The sequence below is a fragment of the Anabrus simplex genome, chromosome 1 (assembly GCF_040414725.1).
Source record: "Anabrus simplex isolate iqAnaSimp1 chromosome 1, ASM4041472v1, whole genome shotgun sequence".
Classification (NCBI taxonomy): Eukaryota; Metazoa; Arthropoda; class Insecta; order Orthoptera; family Tettigoniidae; genus Anabrus; species Anabrus simplex.
Genome location: NC_090265.1, coordinates 586,688,775 through 586,705,164, shown reverse-complemented (window position 1 = coordinate 586,705,164; position 16,390 = coordinate 586,688,775). Strand labels below are relative to the sequence as shown.

The window sequence follows — 16,390 nt, the reverse complement described above, 5'->3', positions numbered from 1 at the left end:
TCACACAACTTCAGGCCTGGCACATCAGCTACATAGTGCAGTTGCTTCATCAGCTGGGGTAGAATGCCTTACCTCTACTTTTGGGTTTGTGCATAGCAAAGCCTAGTTTGCATTTTTTGTGAGCTCAACAAGCAATCCACCGAATAAAGATATAAAGTGGCAGTGAAATTTGGATTTACAGTGTACTATTTTTAAAACATCTCTATAGTTTTCTATGGATGTTCTAATGCAAAATATTTAAACAAGGACATCAAAACCATTACAAAATATCACTCTGTAAACTTTATACTATTATGCAAAACCTTCAGTAAAAGGCAGAGAAGACCACTGTACTCTACTGTATTGCAAAAATGATAAATAAAAAAATTAAAAAACTTTAAACACAATGTCTAAAACATTCTGTTTTAAACTTGTCAGTCTCCTTAGTCTAGTGTTAATCTTACCACATTCTGTTTCTTTAACAATTATCATAGGTAAAATGCAGACAACATTGCTCAGTTGGAAAAACAATAACCGACGGATTATTTCAAAAGAGATGTGAAAGGCAGATATATCGTAAAGCTGGATTTCACAATATGTCTCTGCAAGCTGCCTTTCTTCCTACCTTTTCTTACTAGCTGTTTCTATGTTATCTACATTGAAATATTAGATATAAACTCTACTTAGCATAATGAATTTTTAAAAATGGGCTAGAATTCCTATATGTTTTTCAAATGAACTTTAGAGTAATTGCAGTCTTGTACTAATAATTCACCAGACAAATTCAGAGAACTAGTTTGAGAAGCGATGCAAATATTTCTGAGATGACAGAACACGAAATGTGTCAAACATGTAAAATACAATTGAGATGAATGAATGTAGGCAGGGAAGGCAATAAAGCAAGATTCTTACCAAAATTTCCTTTTACCAATACAGCATATCTTACCGATATTCTACTTGTATGAATGTGTTTTCAAGCATTCTTGAATTTACAGCTTTTAATTAACATTTCTGGAAACTTACAAGGTATTACAGTGTATTCAGTCTTATATACAATATATGAAAGGATAACTTATGAACTATGTAAATGCATACAAGAAATCGGAATTACTAATTCCTAACATTTTTTCAATATGACACATTTGATGGCTGCACCATGTAAAAATACATTAACATCCAAAAATGATAAAACTAGTCTTGTTGTGTTAAAATCACATCCTATATACATCACAGTTCTTTTTCAAGTCTACTCAATCTTGCTTTCACACCTTGCAACATGCTGATCAGTTCTTCAGTACCAGTCTTTGACATCAAATATATCAAACATTTTGTCAACAAGTCTTCTGCTTTAGTTGCTACCAAGTGCCTAGAACCAAGAAACAACAATTTTGTAATAGCCTTTAAAACAAAACCAAAACAAAAAAGCATACACAGTGGTCATATTTGTAGGCTACTCTATTATTTTACAAATGTCCAAATTCTTAGATATCAAGATGATTTTTTTATTAAGATGGAAAAATTCCCAATTCTGCAAAGATCTCATTCAGGTTTGATTCAGGCTATGAGAACAATTCAGGAGATTATTTTAAAGGCAGGCATGATCTTAAAAAGAAATTTCTTCAAATGATAGTGAGAATTTGCAAGAGCTGTTGAAACTGTCACATGATCAAAGAACTAATGCAGCTGTCTTGGTAATCCTTACTCTGACTGTCAGCCCTGGCTAATATTTAAGAATCAGTGGAAAGACAGCCAAGAGAATGATAATATCCAATTCACGGGTATATTTCATGTACAGACATTGACCAAAACAGGGTAACTCCAGATAATGACAGATACCCATGATACATTTGGAATCCTCATACTTGCAGTACAAGAAACACGTTTTTGTGATTCTGATCATTTTGACTCCGGTGGATACTGCACATACAAGAGAAAACCTGCAACAAAAGTACCAAATAGCAACCTACATGTGTTGGAAACCAGATTCCTAGTACATAATAGTATTCAGAACTCTGGGATAGACTTCACATCACCCTCGGAACCAGTGGCGGTGCGTAACTTTCGTCAATGGGGGGTTCAACAGAAGGAAGAAATTTTTGCCTCATACTACGGTACATACTACTTTTCTAACTCCAACAACACGACTTATGATTACGAAGACGAGTGAGAGAGAGTGTGGCATTTTATGCATCCGTAAAGCACAGGTATCCGTTTCTGTAATACCCTGGTCTTGTCATCGTGCTGGCCAATGTCTACCCACACCTCGCCACTTCTTCACCTACGTATGGATGGAGGGATGGCCTTGCACGGGACTGCATTTCAGTCCAGACGAGTATCCAGTCATGGACTTTGCGAAGCTTGCACAAATTGAAAGTCAGTGCAAGTATATTACGGATAGATGGGCTTAGCAACAGCTTCGAGACTAATAAGGGCGTTGTGAAAATGAAGTCACTTACAGACAGGAAAACTGGCTATCGTTGAAAGAGCAATGAGCCTACATGATCTGGACATACTTGGACTCAGCGAGACACATTGGAAAGGTTCTGGCCACTTTGTCACTCACTCAGATAACACCATATATTTTTCTGGAAGTGAGGACCTGAGTTGGAATGGCGTTGCTGTAGTGATTCCTAAAATACTAGCCAGTGCTGTCATGGGATGTGAGCCTGTCTCTGACAGAATCATCTCCATAAAGATGAATGCTTCTTCGTGTAGGATCAATGTCATTCAGGTTTATGCTCCTACTGCAGCTGCACTGGATGAAGAAATCAATGAATTCTACGAGTTGCTGGAACACACCATCAGTAAGATTCCTCAAAAGGAAATATTAGTTATTCAGGGTGATTTTAATGCCAATTTAGGTGAGACTACTAAAGACACTCATTTGAGAAATGTGGTTGGAACGCACGGTCTAGGTGTGAGAAATGAGTGTGATGAGCGTCTACTGGAGTTCTGTGTTGGCAATAACCTATCTGCAATACCCTCTTCCAACATCACCCACAGCGTCGATACACATGGATTTCTCCCGGCGACAGGGTTCGAAATCAGATTGATTTCATTTTGGTGAGGCAACGATGGCGGACTTCTGTACTGGATTGCAAGACCTATCCTGGAGCAGACTGAGGTAGTGACCACATTATGCTATCCATGAAAATGCGGATCAAACTGAAATTGACCAAGAAGAAGAGAGTGACACAGGTTTGCATTACTGACAAAAATGTTCTCCAAGATTTTGGTGATAGAATAAGGCCAAAACAGGGGGAAGAATCAGCCTGCCAAACATGGGACAACCTCAAGACAATCATTAACTCTTCTCTCCCTGAACCATTTACCAAGTCTCCCCAAGCTAAGCACCCCTGGATATCGAACACCACTCTACTGCTGATAGAAGGGAGGAGCATACTGAAGAAACGTGGCATTCAAACCAAGCAAGACAAAGAAGCATACAATGAGCTTTGCCGTGAAATACATCACAATTGCAGAACTGACAAGACATGGTATCTCACTAGTATTTGTGATGAAATAGACCAACATCAAAGGCTGAATCAAACAAGTGATCTTTTAAAGTCAACAGCATTATACGGGAGTTCAAACCACGCACATGGGTGATTGAAGACTAAGATGGCAACCTTATTACCGATAAGAACAAAGCAATAGAGAGGTGGAAAAAATACTGTGAAATGCTGTATTGCAAAGGAAAAAATTCTGCTGAACAGGAAATTTCTATGAGGTATGACACAGAACCTGATTTTTTATTCACTGAAATTGTGAATGCTGTCAATCATTTGAAGAACAACAAAGCCCCAGGTATGGATGGTATTTCAGGAGAAATACTGAAAGTGATGGGGGAGGAGGGCATGCGTTTTACATTCGGTATGTAATATGGTGTGGAAAACTGGTGAATGGTCCAAGGACTGGACAACATCGATACTAATCCCTCCTCACAAAAAGGGGTCTACAAGGGATTGTTCCAATTATCGTACTATTGCATTAATATCCCATGCAAGCAAAGTTCTGCTCTACATAATAAATCAACACCTAAAACCATTCCTGCAACCTCAGATATTCGTAAAACAAGCAGGCTTTGTTGCAGGTAAAGGAACATGAGAGTCTATCCTGAACATGAGACAGATAATTGAGAAATGTCGCAAGGTTTATGTCCCTGCCTTTATTTGCTTCCTGGACTACAAAAAGGCCTTTGATTGTGTTACATGGGAGAAGTTGTGGCAGGTGATAAAGGAATTTGGGGTTCCACTGCATTTAATATTGTTATTGAAAGGCCTGTATAAAAATCACACAGCAACCATAAAGGTGGATCTCTCAAGTATTTTCAATGTGACAAATGGAGTAAGGCAAGGTAGTATATTATCACCTCAACTCTACATCTACGCAGAGTGCATCATCAAAAGAGCTCTCAATGGCTGGAATGGTCGAATCTCGATTGGTGGCAGAAAAATTAACAACCTGCGCTTTGCAGATGACACTTCCCTCATCGCTGGAAGTGAAGAGGAACTTTCTGACCTGTTTACAAGGGTGAAGAACACTAGTCTTCAGTATGGTCTAGAGATAAACATCAATGATAGTTGATCGGCAAGGTCAAATACGACTTACAGGATGCCTAAAGGACCTGGATATAGTCAAGGAATTTGTATACCTGGGGTCAGTCATCAGTGACACGGGAAGCTGTGATAAAGAGGTAAAACTATGTATTGTCTTAGGTCGTGCTGCAATGGTTAAACTTACTAAGATCTGGCAGAACCGAGCAAAATGTGCAAGATGTGCTTGGTAGAAACACAAGTGTTCTCAGTCTTTTTGTACGGCTGTGAGACCTGGACCGTGAATGCTAAGGACAAAAAGTGCATTGATGCCTTTGAGATGTGGTGTTGGCGGAGAATGCTACGTGTATCCTGGACAGAAAGAAGAACTAATGTTTCCATTCTGGATGAACTCTGCGTCAAGAAACGTCTATCTTCCTGTAAAGTGTGAGTGTCACCCCCAATTCCTTGGCCACATTTTCAGACGAGACAGAGAGAACTTGGAAAAAATCATTTTGCAAAGCGAAATCGAAGGCAGTAGACCACAAGGAAGAACAGCAAGTAGATGGATAGACAGGCAAAGAAGATCACTGGTCTACCACTTCAGATCATATTAAAGAAATGAGAAAACCGCTCAGGATGGAGACATCTCGTCCAGGTTTCAACACGGAAATGATAGGGTTATGAGGTCACAACCGTCAGTAATGAGCAAAATGACTAATGATGATGATGAAGTACAATTTCAATTACATCAATTCAAATGCAAACAATCCTCCTATTCAATATTTACATTTGATATGATGTAACTGAAAAACCGTCAATATGGAATGAAATTCATACTGTGTAATAAGTATAAGTTGATATAAAATGGAGGTTTATTGCTCCGTTGTGCTATACCAGAAACCAATATAGTTGGTCCGTTATTGGACATTATAAATTTTCCAGCTAACTCATTGCTTGTTACCAGCGTTTCACCCCAGTGTGCTAAGTTGGGCTCATCAGTTGGTCAATAGCACACCTACCAAGACGCACGGCTAGTGCATACTCATTCGGGACAAATATTTCAGGTTCCCTATGGGAATCTACACCTATATCATACCAGAAACTGCCACTGCTCAGAATGCTTCTCCCTACTCACAGTTAAATGCGCCAACAAGGCCTACACACTAGTGAATGCACATGCTCCAGTCAACAATGAGCCTGACAAAAACAACGTCCAGAAATTTTGGTCACAGCTCAAATGAGCACTTACCAAGATCCCTCAGCATTAAGTCAAGATCCTCTTTGGAGATTTCAATGTGCAAATCGACCAAGAATGAGAACACAGACATATAATTGTCTATTTCTTAGCACACAAAATAACTAACACCAATTGGCATCATTTAATCAACACATGTGGACTGGCCAACCTCCAACTATTGTCCACACACTTTAAAAAACCAACACAGAAAATTACCACATGGAAATCACCTATCAATCACATAGATCAATACAAGATTAATCATGTAGCGATCACCAGAAAGTTTTCCACAGAAATTATGCACGTATGCAAGGCTTACATAGTGTCTGATCACTATCTTTCACAAAACAAAATCCACTTCAGACCCAACTGAAAAAGGTAACAGAAACCTAAAATTGACCAGAAATATCTAAAAGAACAGGCATAGGAATTTGCACAATTATTACAGACAAATGTATAAACATGGGATGCACTTCTTGAGACCATTCGGGAATCATAAAGAAAACTCTGCCAATCACCACAGAAACAAATATGGTGGACCTCTGACTGCAACAAAGCTCTGGAAACACACATTCAAGCATGGAAGAATTGGCACACCCACCAAATGCCAGAAAATTGGAAGATCTTTTCAGAAACCCAGAAGTGAATGTTGAAAATGCTAAGACAAATTAAATGCACATACCCCCTCAAAAGATGAGGAAATCAACAATGACCTCTAAAGGAATGAAACACAAAATTTCTACAAAACCTTCCCGAGAAGAAATGACCAGTTACAAGCCAAGTCTATGTTTTTGTCATCCTGACAGAACACTTGAGACCAACACAAAGGCCAACTGTGACACCCTTGAAACAGCATTTTGGTAAGTTACACTACAGTGAACCACCTACTGAGAAACTCCAATTTCACATCCTCACTCCAAACACAGATTCAGTTCTACCGACATATGATGAGGTAAGAAACATCATATTACACTTCCAAAACAATGAAGCACCTGGAGCAGATGGTGTCATCACTGAGATGCTCAAGATAAGAAGCCAACTACTGATGGAATAGAAGCCATCATTGTGAATATATGGGTGAGCAGAGTAATACCTGCAGATTGAAAAACCACATTAATCCAGTCACTGCACAAAAGGGACAACAAGACTGATTCAAATAATTACTGGGGCATTTCACTTCTGCCAATTGCATACAAACTGCCTTAATGCATCCTACTCATCAGATTGGAATGACAGGCAGGCTTATGACCACATCGTTGTGCGTGGAACAAATCAGGAACCTTAAGATAATACTCCAACAACCGTCAGTCGTACCGCAGAGTGGTCACTTCTGTAGATTTGAAAAAAAGCATACGACTCAATTGACCGTGAGACCCTGTTTAATACTTTGAGAATATGGCATTGACATCAAAACAATCAATTTGATCCAAGAAACTTAGACAGACAAAACCTGTAAAGTGAAATTTATAGGCAAGATGATGGGCTGTCCCCCCTTCTGTTCAACCTAGTTCTAGATAAGGTCATTAAAACATGGGAGAAAGAAGTACCTAGAATAAATACAGTAACAAATGCTAAAAGTATCAACGTAAAATGTCTTGCCTATGCCGACGACCTGGCAATGATTACCCGGACACCTGAGGAAACCAGACACGCCATCGAAAAGCTTCATGAGACTGTCATTAAACCTGGCCTCCGTCTATCTCACGAAAAAATGCAGTACATGGACTGAAGAGCCCAAACCTGGCATCACTTTTAACAAAATATGGCAACATCACACAAGTTAAACAGCTTAAGGTGACACTCCAGAGATAAAAATCAATATTTTGGTCATTCTGGTGAATTTTTTTTAATGACTTGAAATTGAAAGGATTTATTTTCTCACAAAGTTATTACGCTGAATTCAAACAATTTATCACTGTAATAACTTTGTGAGAAAATAAATCCTTTCAATTTGCCAACTGTAATTTTACATTTAAATTCCATTTTTCTCTCATAATATTCTGCCAAATGTAACAAAATTTGTATGGTATATGTAACAGAGCTATATTAAGAAACCTGCGTATGGAATTTTAGATTGCAGAATTTTTTCAAGTAGTAGGGATTTTTAGAACGTAAAAATTCCAGAAACTTTAGTACGCTATATAGCCTTATATAAATTATGTACAAAAAAAATCAATACATAGTGCTTTTAAAAGAAGTATTATCTACCTAATTACGATTTACATTAACCTGTTCATTAAATTTCATGAAAAAATGGAATTAAAAATTTTAAAAATGTTTTGGAAAAACTATTAATTGTATATAAAATATGTTCGTGATATCTCTACTTTTATGTAGGTGACATTCCCACAAAGTTTTGTGAAAATCCATGCATTGGGTAAAAATATATTTTTATCTTCAGAGTGTCGCCTTAAGTGAAATCACTGAAAGCAATGGCAATGAAAGAGTAGCCAATAAAAATCGCGCTGCAAAACTATGTTAAGCCTATACAATCACAGGGAACTTCTACAATAAAAAATCACTTTCTACTAAAGCCAAACTTTGACATTACCATTGTCCTTCCAGAGGCACTCCATGTGATTGAGATAACATCACTAACCATCAACATCAAGGATACTGAGAAAATGAAATGGCAGATACTGAGGAAAATATTTGGACCCAAGTTTCAAGATGGTATCTGAATGTGAAAACCTTTGAAGAACTCTACTCATTACCTAAGTGATTCACTTCAGTCGCATGAAAAGTATGAAATTCTACTGACATTTAGCATGAGCTTTTTTTACTATTGGCTTTACGTCGCAGCGACACAGATAGGTCTTATGGCGACGATGGGACACGAAAGGGCTAGGACTGGGAAGGAAGAGGCCATGGCCTTAATTAAGGAGGTACAGCCCCAGCATTTGCCTGGTGTGAAAATGGGAAACCACAGGAATCCATCTTCAGGGTTGCTGACAGTGGGGTTTGAACCCACCATCTTACAGATCCAAGGAAGAAAATCTTTGTTAAGTCACCAAGGAGGACTGATATCTTTAGGAACAAAAATTCAAAACTCCCATTTACTGCCAACCTTTAAAGTCACTCGGAGGCCAAAGCTTGCCGCAGTTATGTATTATGCAGATTATTTTGAAAGTTGTAGGTCAGTTATAAATGAACTGGATGAAGAACATGCTTCTTCAATACAAATTCTTCAAAATCTATTGAAGGACAGCACTTCAAGAAATGAATTGTCATACATTTCTGCTAACTGAGTTACTTGTGTGTCTCCATAAGAAAAAAAACTAGAAGCAACAACAAGCTTCTTGAGGGGGATAATGGATAATACTGACAGAAAAATCAAATCACTCACAGAGTCAAAAAATTGAAATTTTAAAAGAAAGATTCAAATTTGTTTAAAAAAAAGTGCGACTTTACTGCATCAAGTTGCTGCAGTTTTAGAAAGTGAACTGGTAGACATTGAGAATATGAGGGTTACTGATACACCACTTCTGAAGTATAACAGACTGACTTTGTGTAATGCAGAAAGGTTATTTTGGAAATATTGGGCATTATTCCGGGATAATCAGCTGAGATTTCATACGGAGAACTTGGAGATGGCATTCACCGTGCACTGTAATGCCCAGAAATTTTTGACAAATGAGGAGTCATGATTGGTAAGAACTTGAGTCATTTGCTTCATAGAACACCATTGGCCAAATGGTATTTGAAAGAAAATACTTTGAAGTTTTTAGCAAATACTTTTCAATATTTTAACATGTTGAAAATGAAAAATATTTCATTTTCTTTTTAGCACCTAAAATTCACATTTTCTGCTTACCAGTTAACAAGAATGCCAGTTATTTTTAAATATGAACAGTTCTTTTTGGCCCATATGCTATTAACTATTGCTTAAGGAGAATTCTGTTCATAATCATTGTATTTATTTTAATTCACAACATCCCTTGGAAAAAACAAGCATGCCAAGGAAATGTAGGCAACAACGAAACACCTCCCTTGACAGTCATATTTCTACTTCCTATGAAGAAAATCCTCTGCATGTTCGGTAATATTATTCTTGGTGGCTAACAGATACTGTACTCTAGCACATGACAAAGCTCAACAGGTCCCAATTATGCTTCAGCAGCGTGATTCTAAAAAATGAGCCAGTGCAATTAGGTAGAGAATTGCAAAAGACACTGCCCAAATACAGTTTTCAATCCACATGTCTTTCCGCAATTCACTTTCAGGAGAATACAGTAATGTGATCTGACAACTGTTATTGTTCAAACTTCATAGAAGAGCAGACTATTGCTGTTCCTGTAATTTTTTGGTTGCTCATGGTGTATGTATCCAGTGATTTGAATATTACCCAAAACGGTACAATATTAATCACTTTGAATAGATGAGCTGCAGCACCATTGATGCAATCCATGCTACATGCCTATTGATGGAAAAACACAGACAGAGGCAGAAGAGTGTCCACATGGCATTTCTAGACAACATTAAACAGAGTTCCACATGGCCTTATATTTGGCAAGCTTTTTGCTGTCATGGAATTAACCTTTTAAGTGCTGAGTTACCAGTTAACTGTTTGGTACCTCAGTGCTGAGTTTTTTTCATTCGTATGTAAAAAATTTGTAGAAGCCTCAATTTTTAACTTATCAGTGGGGTGATTAGCTTAAAATGTTTATATATGTTGGTTGTTTATGAATCTAAATGCAAATGAAAAACCCTGCACTTATGTTCAATATTATTTTGAGAGAAAACAAAATTACACTTATGTGCCCATGCGTGCATTATCTTTATACAAAGTAAAGAGCCCAAAATAATATTATTTACTAAAATCTGTAGGCAACTAATACATGTAACTTCTTAGAAGTATATAAGTTGATATTTTAAAATACTTTCCAAACCTGGAATGTGGTGATAGTTAAATGTTTTCTACTGGTTGTTTGTGATGCCGATTTGTTCAACTATCTGCACCAACTCCACTGGCACAAAAGTTTCTTAAAAAAAATAATGATTTTCGGGTTGTCATCAAACACTACTTGGCCCTCAGAGCCTGTCACAGTTACCTGAAACTCTGGTGAAGAAAAGTAATCCATCCGCCACGAAATTAGCGATAAAATAGCTTTTGTACTCGCCGTGTTTTTCTTCTTTAGTTTAGAAGGAGGCTCTGTTTCTCTCTCACATACAATACTTTTGGCACTCTACCACTCTCAATTTCAAAATCGCTTAAGAATTCCTTAAAATGATTATCTGCATCATCACTTTCCGCTGTGGTTAATAACTGAAAGATTCTGCGATCCGAAATAACATTGGTGGAAGAGCAAGTAAATTGATATTCCGCCATATTTGTTTACATCAGAGATGAACTCTAACTCTAATCTCTGATCAGTTAGTTCTACATAATGCCCAGCAGATGGCAGAACATGTCAGAGATAAAATTCGTACTCAAAAGTGAACCGGGAAACTCAAAAAAATTAAAATTCTCGCGCACCGTCTATAGACGGGTGTAGCACTGGTGGACTGGCCGCGTCAGCCCGTCTATAGGCGGGCACAGCACTCATCGGGTTAATGGAAGGCTATGTAAGCATTTCTGTATCACAATATAACTAGTGTGATCCAGAGTCCAGCCAGAATTTCTCTGCCTTTTGATATAACTGTGGGTGTACATCAAGGCTCTGTTCAATCACCACTATTATTCATCCTCTGCATGGATACAGCAACGGCTGATATACAGACACCACATCCCGAGACCATCCACTACGCAGACTATGTGGTACTTGGCCAAGATACATGCTTCAAACTCCAACACCAGATGCAAATTTGGACAGAGATTGGTTGAGAAGGCACTGTGTCTCAACATCCAGAAGACTGTAAACCTAGAATGAGGCCCAAAAACCAGTGGTAATATCAGAATTAACGTTAACGACCTGCAGAAGAAATACATACATACATTACCATTATAGACTGTTATGCCTTTCAGCGTTCAGTCTGCAAGTCTCTGAGAATTTACTAAACGTCGCCACAATCCTCGATTTGCAACTAGTGTTGTGGCCTCATTTAGTTCTATACCTCTTATCTTTAAATCGTTAGAAACTGAGTCTAACCATCGTCGTCTTGGTCTCCCTCTACTTCTCTTACCCTCCATAACAGAGTCCATTATTCTCCTAGGTAACCTATCCTCCTCCATTCGCCTCACATGACCCCACCACCGAAGCCGGTTCATGCGTACAGCTTCATCCATTGAGTTCATTCCTAAATTAGCCTTTATCTCCTCATTCCGAGTACCCTCCTGCCTTTGTTCCCACCTGTTTGTACCAACAATCAATCTTGCTACTTTCATGTCTGTTACTTCTAACTTATGAATAAGATATCCTGAGTCCACCCAGCTTTCGCTCCCGTAAAGCAAAGTTGGTCTGAAAACAGACCGATGTAAAGATAGTTTCGTCTGGGAGCTGACTTCCTTCTTACAGAATACTGCTGATCGCAACTGCGAGCTCACTGCATTAGCTTTACTAGACCTTGAATCAATCTCACTTACTATATTACCATTCTGGGAGAACACACAACCTAAATACTTGAAATTATCGATCGGTTCTAGCTTATCACCAATCTGACATTCAATTCTGTTGAATTTCTTACCTACTGACATCAATTTAGTCTTCGAGAGGCTAATTTTCATACCATACTCATTGCACCTATTTTTAAGTTCCAAGATATTAGACTGCAGGCTTCCGGCGCAGTCTGCCATTAAGACCAAGTCGTCAGCATAGGCCAAACTGCTTACTACATTTCCACCTAACTGAATCCCTCCCTGCCATTTTATACCTTTCAGCAGATATCCATGTAAACTACGAACAGCAAAGGTGTCTAACTCCTGTAAGTACTCTGAACCAAGAACTCATTCTACCATCAATTCTCACTGAAGCCCAATTGTCAACAAAAAGGCTTTTGATTGATTTTAATAATCTACCTTTAATTCCATAGTCCCCCAGTATGGAGAACATATTTTCCCTCGGTACCCTGTCATATGCTTTCTCTAGATCACCGAAACATAAACACAACTGCCTATTCCTCTCGTAGCATTTTTCAATTACCTGGCGCATACTGAAAATCTGATCCTGACAGCCTCACTGTGGCCTGAAACAACACTGGTTTTCATCCAACTTCCTCTCAACGACTGATCGCAATCTCCCTTCCAAGATGCCAGTGAATACTTTGCCTGGTATACTAATCAATGAGATACCTCGATAGTTGTTGCAATCCTTCCTGTTCCCTTGCTTATAGATAGGTGCAATTACTGCTTTTGTCCAATCTGAAGGTACCTTACCAACACTCCACGCTAGTTTTACTACTCTATGAAGCCATTTCATCCCTGCCTTCCCATCTATACTTCACCATTTCAGGTCTAATTTCATGTATTCCTGCTGCCTTATGACAATGGAGTTTATTTACTATCCTTTCCACTTCCTCAAGCATAATTTCACCAACATCATTTTCCTCCTCCCCATGAGCTTGACTGTTTGCAACACCACCATGATAATTTCCTTTTACATTGAGAAGATGTTCAAAATATTCCCTCCACCTCTCCAGTGATTCCCTGGGATCTATTATGAGTTCACCTGAATTACTCAAAACACTGTTCATTTCCTTTTTCCCTCCCTTCCTAAGATTCTTTATTACTGTCCAGAAAGGTTTCCTTGCTGCTTGACCTAGTCTTTCCAGGTTATTACCAAAATCTTCCCAAGACTTCTTTTTGGATTCAACCACTATTTGTTTCGCTCTGTTTCTTTCATCTACGTACGAATCTCTGTCTGCCTCGGCCCTTGTTTGGAGCCATTTCTGATAAGCCTTCTTTTTACGTTTACAGGCTGCTCTCACTTCATCATTCCACCAAGATGTTTGCCTTTTCCCATCTTTACACACAGTTGTTCCTAGGCTATTCCTAGGCTGTTTCTACTACAGCATCCCTGTATGCCACCCATTCACTTTCTATATCCTTAACCTGCTTACTGTCTACTGTTCGAAACTTCTCACTAATAATATTCATGTACTTCTGTCTAATTTCCTCATCCTGGAGATTTTCTACCCTTATTCGTTTGCAGACAGATTTCACTTTCTCTACCCTAGGCCTAGAGATACTTAGTTCACTACAGATCAGAAAATGGTCTGTATCATCGAAAAATCCGCGAAAACCTCGTACATTCCTAACAGATTTCCTGAATTCAAAGTCTGTTAAGATATGGTCTATTATGGATCTGGTACCCCTAGCCTCCCATGTGTAGCGGTGAATAGCCTTATGATTGAAGAATGTATTCGTAACAGCTAAACCCATACTAGCACAGAAGTCCAGCAAACGCTGCCCATTCCCATTAGCTTCCATATCTTCCCCACATTTACCAATCACCCTTTCGTATCCTTCAGTTCTATTCCCAACTCTTGCATTGAAATCACCCATTAGCACTATTCTATCCTTGCTGTTGACCCTGACCACGATGTCACTCAATGCTTCATAAAACTTGTCAACTTCATCCTCATCTGCACCCTCACATGGTGAATACACGGACACAATTCTTGTCCTAATTCCTCCCACTGACAAATCTACCCACATCATTCGCTCATTTACGTGTCTAACAGAAACTATGTTGCGTGCAATGGTATTCCTGATAAAGAGCCCTACCCCAGACTCTGCCCTTCCCTTTCTAACACCCGTCAAGTACACTTTATAATCTCCTATCTCTTCCTCATTATTTCCCCTCACCCGAATATCACTTACTCCTAGCACATCCAGATGCATCCTCTTTGCTGACTCAGCCAGTTCTACCTTCTTTCTTCCATAAGTCCCATTAATATTGATAGCTCCCCTTCGAATTCCATTTCGTTCGCCAAGTTGTTTCCAAGGAGTCCCTCGCCTGTCAAATGGGAGTGGGACTCCATTACTCCCATAGGTCCGAGGCTTGCTTAAAGTGTTCTGAGCTCGGTAAATTCTGAAGCAGGATGCTGCCCTACTTGCACATAGTCCAAGTGAGGATCTCTCCTCTAACGGGTTATGGACCACCTGTGAATTGTATAGTCCTAGCCGCTTGAGCACAAGGAGGGCCACGACTCAGAATATGTCCGAGATGCCCACTCCCATTCCATAGCAACTGGTATCCCGACTCTCAGGACTACTTACTAGGCCACTCAGTCGTTGCCCATGGTTCACGAACTAGGACGTGACTAAAGTAACCCACAAACATGAACCATGCAGAAGACTATGCATATTAAATACCTAGGGTCCACTGTCACCTCAAACCGCAATTACATGCAACAAGCTTTAACAGCTTTATTTTTAATAAAAACCTGTATTGACTATAAAATCAAGTAGCGAATATTTAAGAATAACTTAAATATTATATTTAAGTAAGCAATTAAATATTATATTTAAGCGATTCTTATATATTCGCTACTTGATCAAACTGCAATTTCACTTCTGATACCCGGGCGAGGATACACTCTGCTTGGCTCAAGTGGAGACAAGTTACCAGAGTCCGTTGTGATAAAGAGATCCCTCAGCATTTAAAAACAAAAATTTACAGCACCGTAGTACGCCCAGCAGTCATTAATGGGGCAGAATATTGCCCAAAGGCGAAAAAACATGAGCAGGCTCTCCATACCATGGAGATGCTTCAATGGATTCTCTGACTGACTCGTGATCATGTGAGAAATACAGATGTTCGACAAATATTTGACATTTCTCCAATTGTGGAAAAAGTAAGAGAAGTTCGTCTCCGCTGGTATGGCCATGCAATGAGAAGGTAGGACTACGTAGTTGTAAAAATAGCTCTACAATTAGACCTGGGTGGAATACGACCACATGGAAGACCATTAAAGCAGTGGACTAACAACATCCAGGCCGACACGCGTGACATTGGCTTAAAACCTGAAGATGTCAGCAAAAGACAGAAACGGAGGAGATACAGAAAAACAGCCAACCCCGTCAGTCACAATAAATACTAGGAAAGAGAAAATACAAACTACTTTTTAACATGAACTCGTACATGTGGCTTTAGTGCTAATTTATCTAAGGAGCTAAGAAGAATTCAGTATCTGAACTGACTTGTACTTGCGGCGACTAGTGGGGGGAAAAGCGCTCTACTTAAACAAGACAATATGCGTGTTCACTCTCATTCTGCTTTTTCTCATCGAAAACGTCGCTGCATATTTTCTTGGAACATCAGTACGAGACGTCATTCTACTTCTGATTGTCGCAGGGGACAGTAAGACGTCTAAGTGTCTGCCAGGGACTTAGAAAATTGTGCCTGCTTCTACAACTTAAACTAAATTTACTTAACCAACAGACGTCGAATCTAGTTAAATTAGTAAGAAGTACGTATCTTTCACTCACAATTAAAAGGACTGTACCTAGGATTATTACTAATTATTCTTTGCAAGTTTCAGTGAACTACTCTGGGAATAGGGACGTGAAGAGGACCTCAACAGACAGCATTACGAGAGGATGGATTTTGTGACAGTGTTCCACCTGTCTTTCACCATGAGTTGCTAGATCATCAGACCATCGCCAACGGAGGAGAAATGCAAGAACATCTACCTTAAACTGATCAATTAAGGACATCCCATAACTCAACATGAAGCCAACAGTTTAAGTTAAGTC

At 39.0% G+C, this 16,390-nt stretch overlaps 1 protein-coding gene across 2 annotated transcripts in view; it reads right to left on the bottom strand.

Annotated features, from left to right (window-relative positions):
• Positions 1–896: 896 nt before the first annotated feature.
• Nup154 (nuclear pore complex protein Nup154) overlaps positions 897–16,390 on the bottom strand; it is a 324,740-nt gene continuing 309,246 nt past the window's right edge. For both annotated transcript variants that reach the window (XM_067144924.2, XM_067144923.2), the window contains exon 25: positions 897–1,345. In XM_067144924.2, the coding sequence (XP_067001025.2) occupies positions 1,207–1,345 (139 nt within the window). In that variant the 3' untranslated portion in view covers positions 897–1,206. The remainder of the gene's footprint in view (positions 1,346–16,390) is intronic.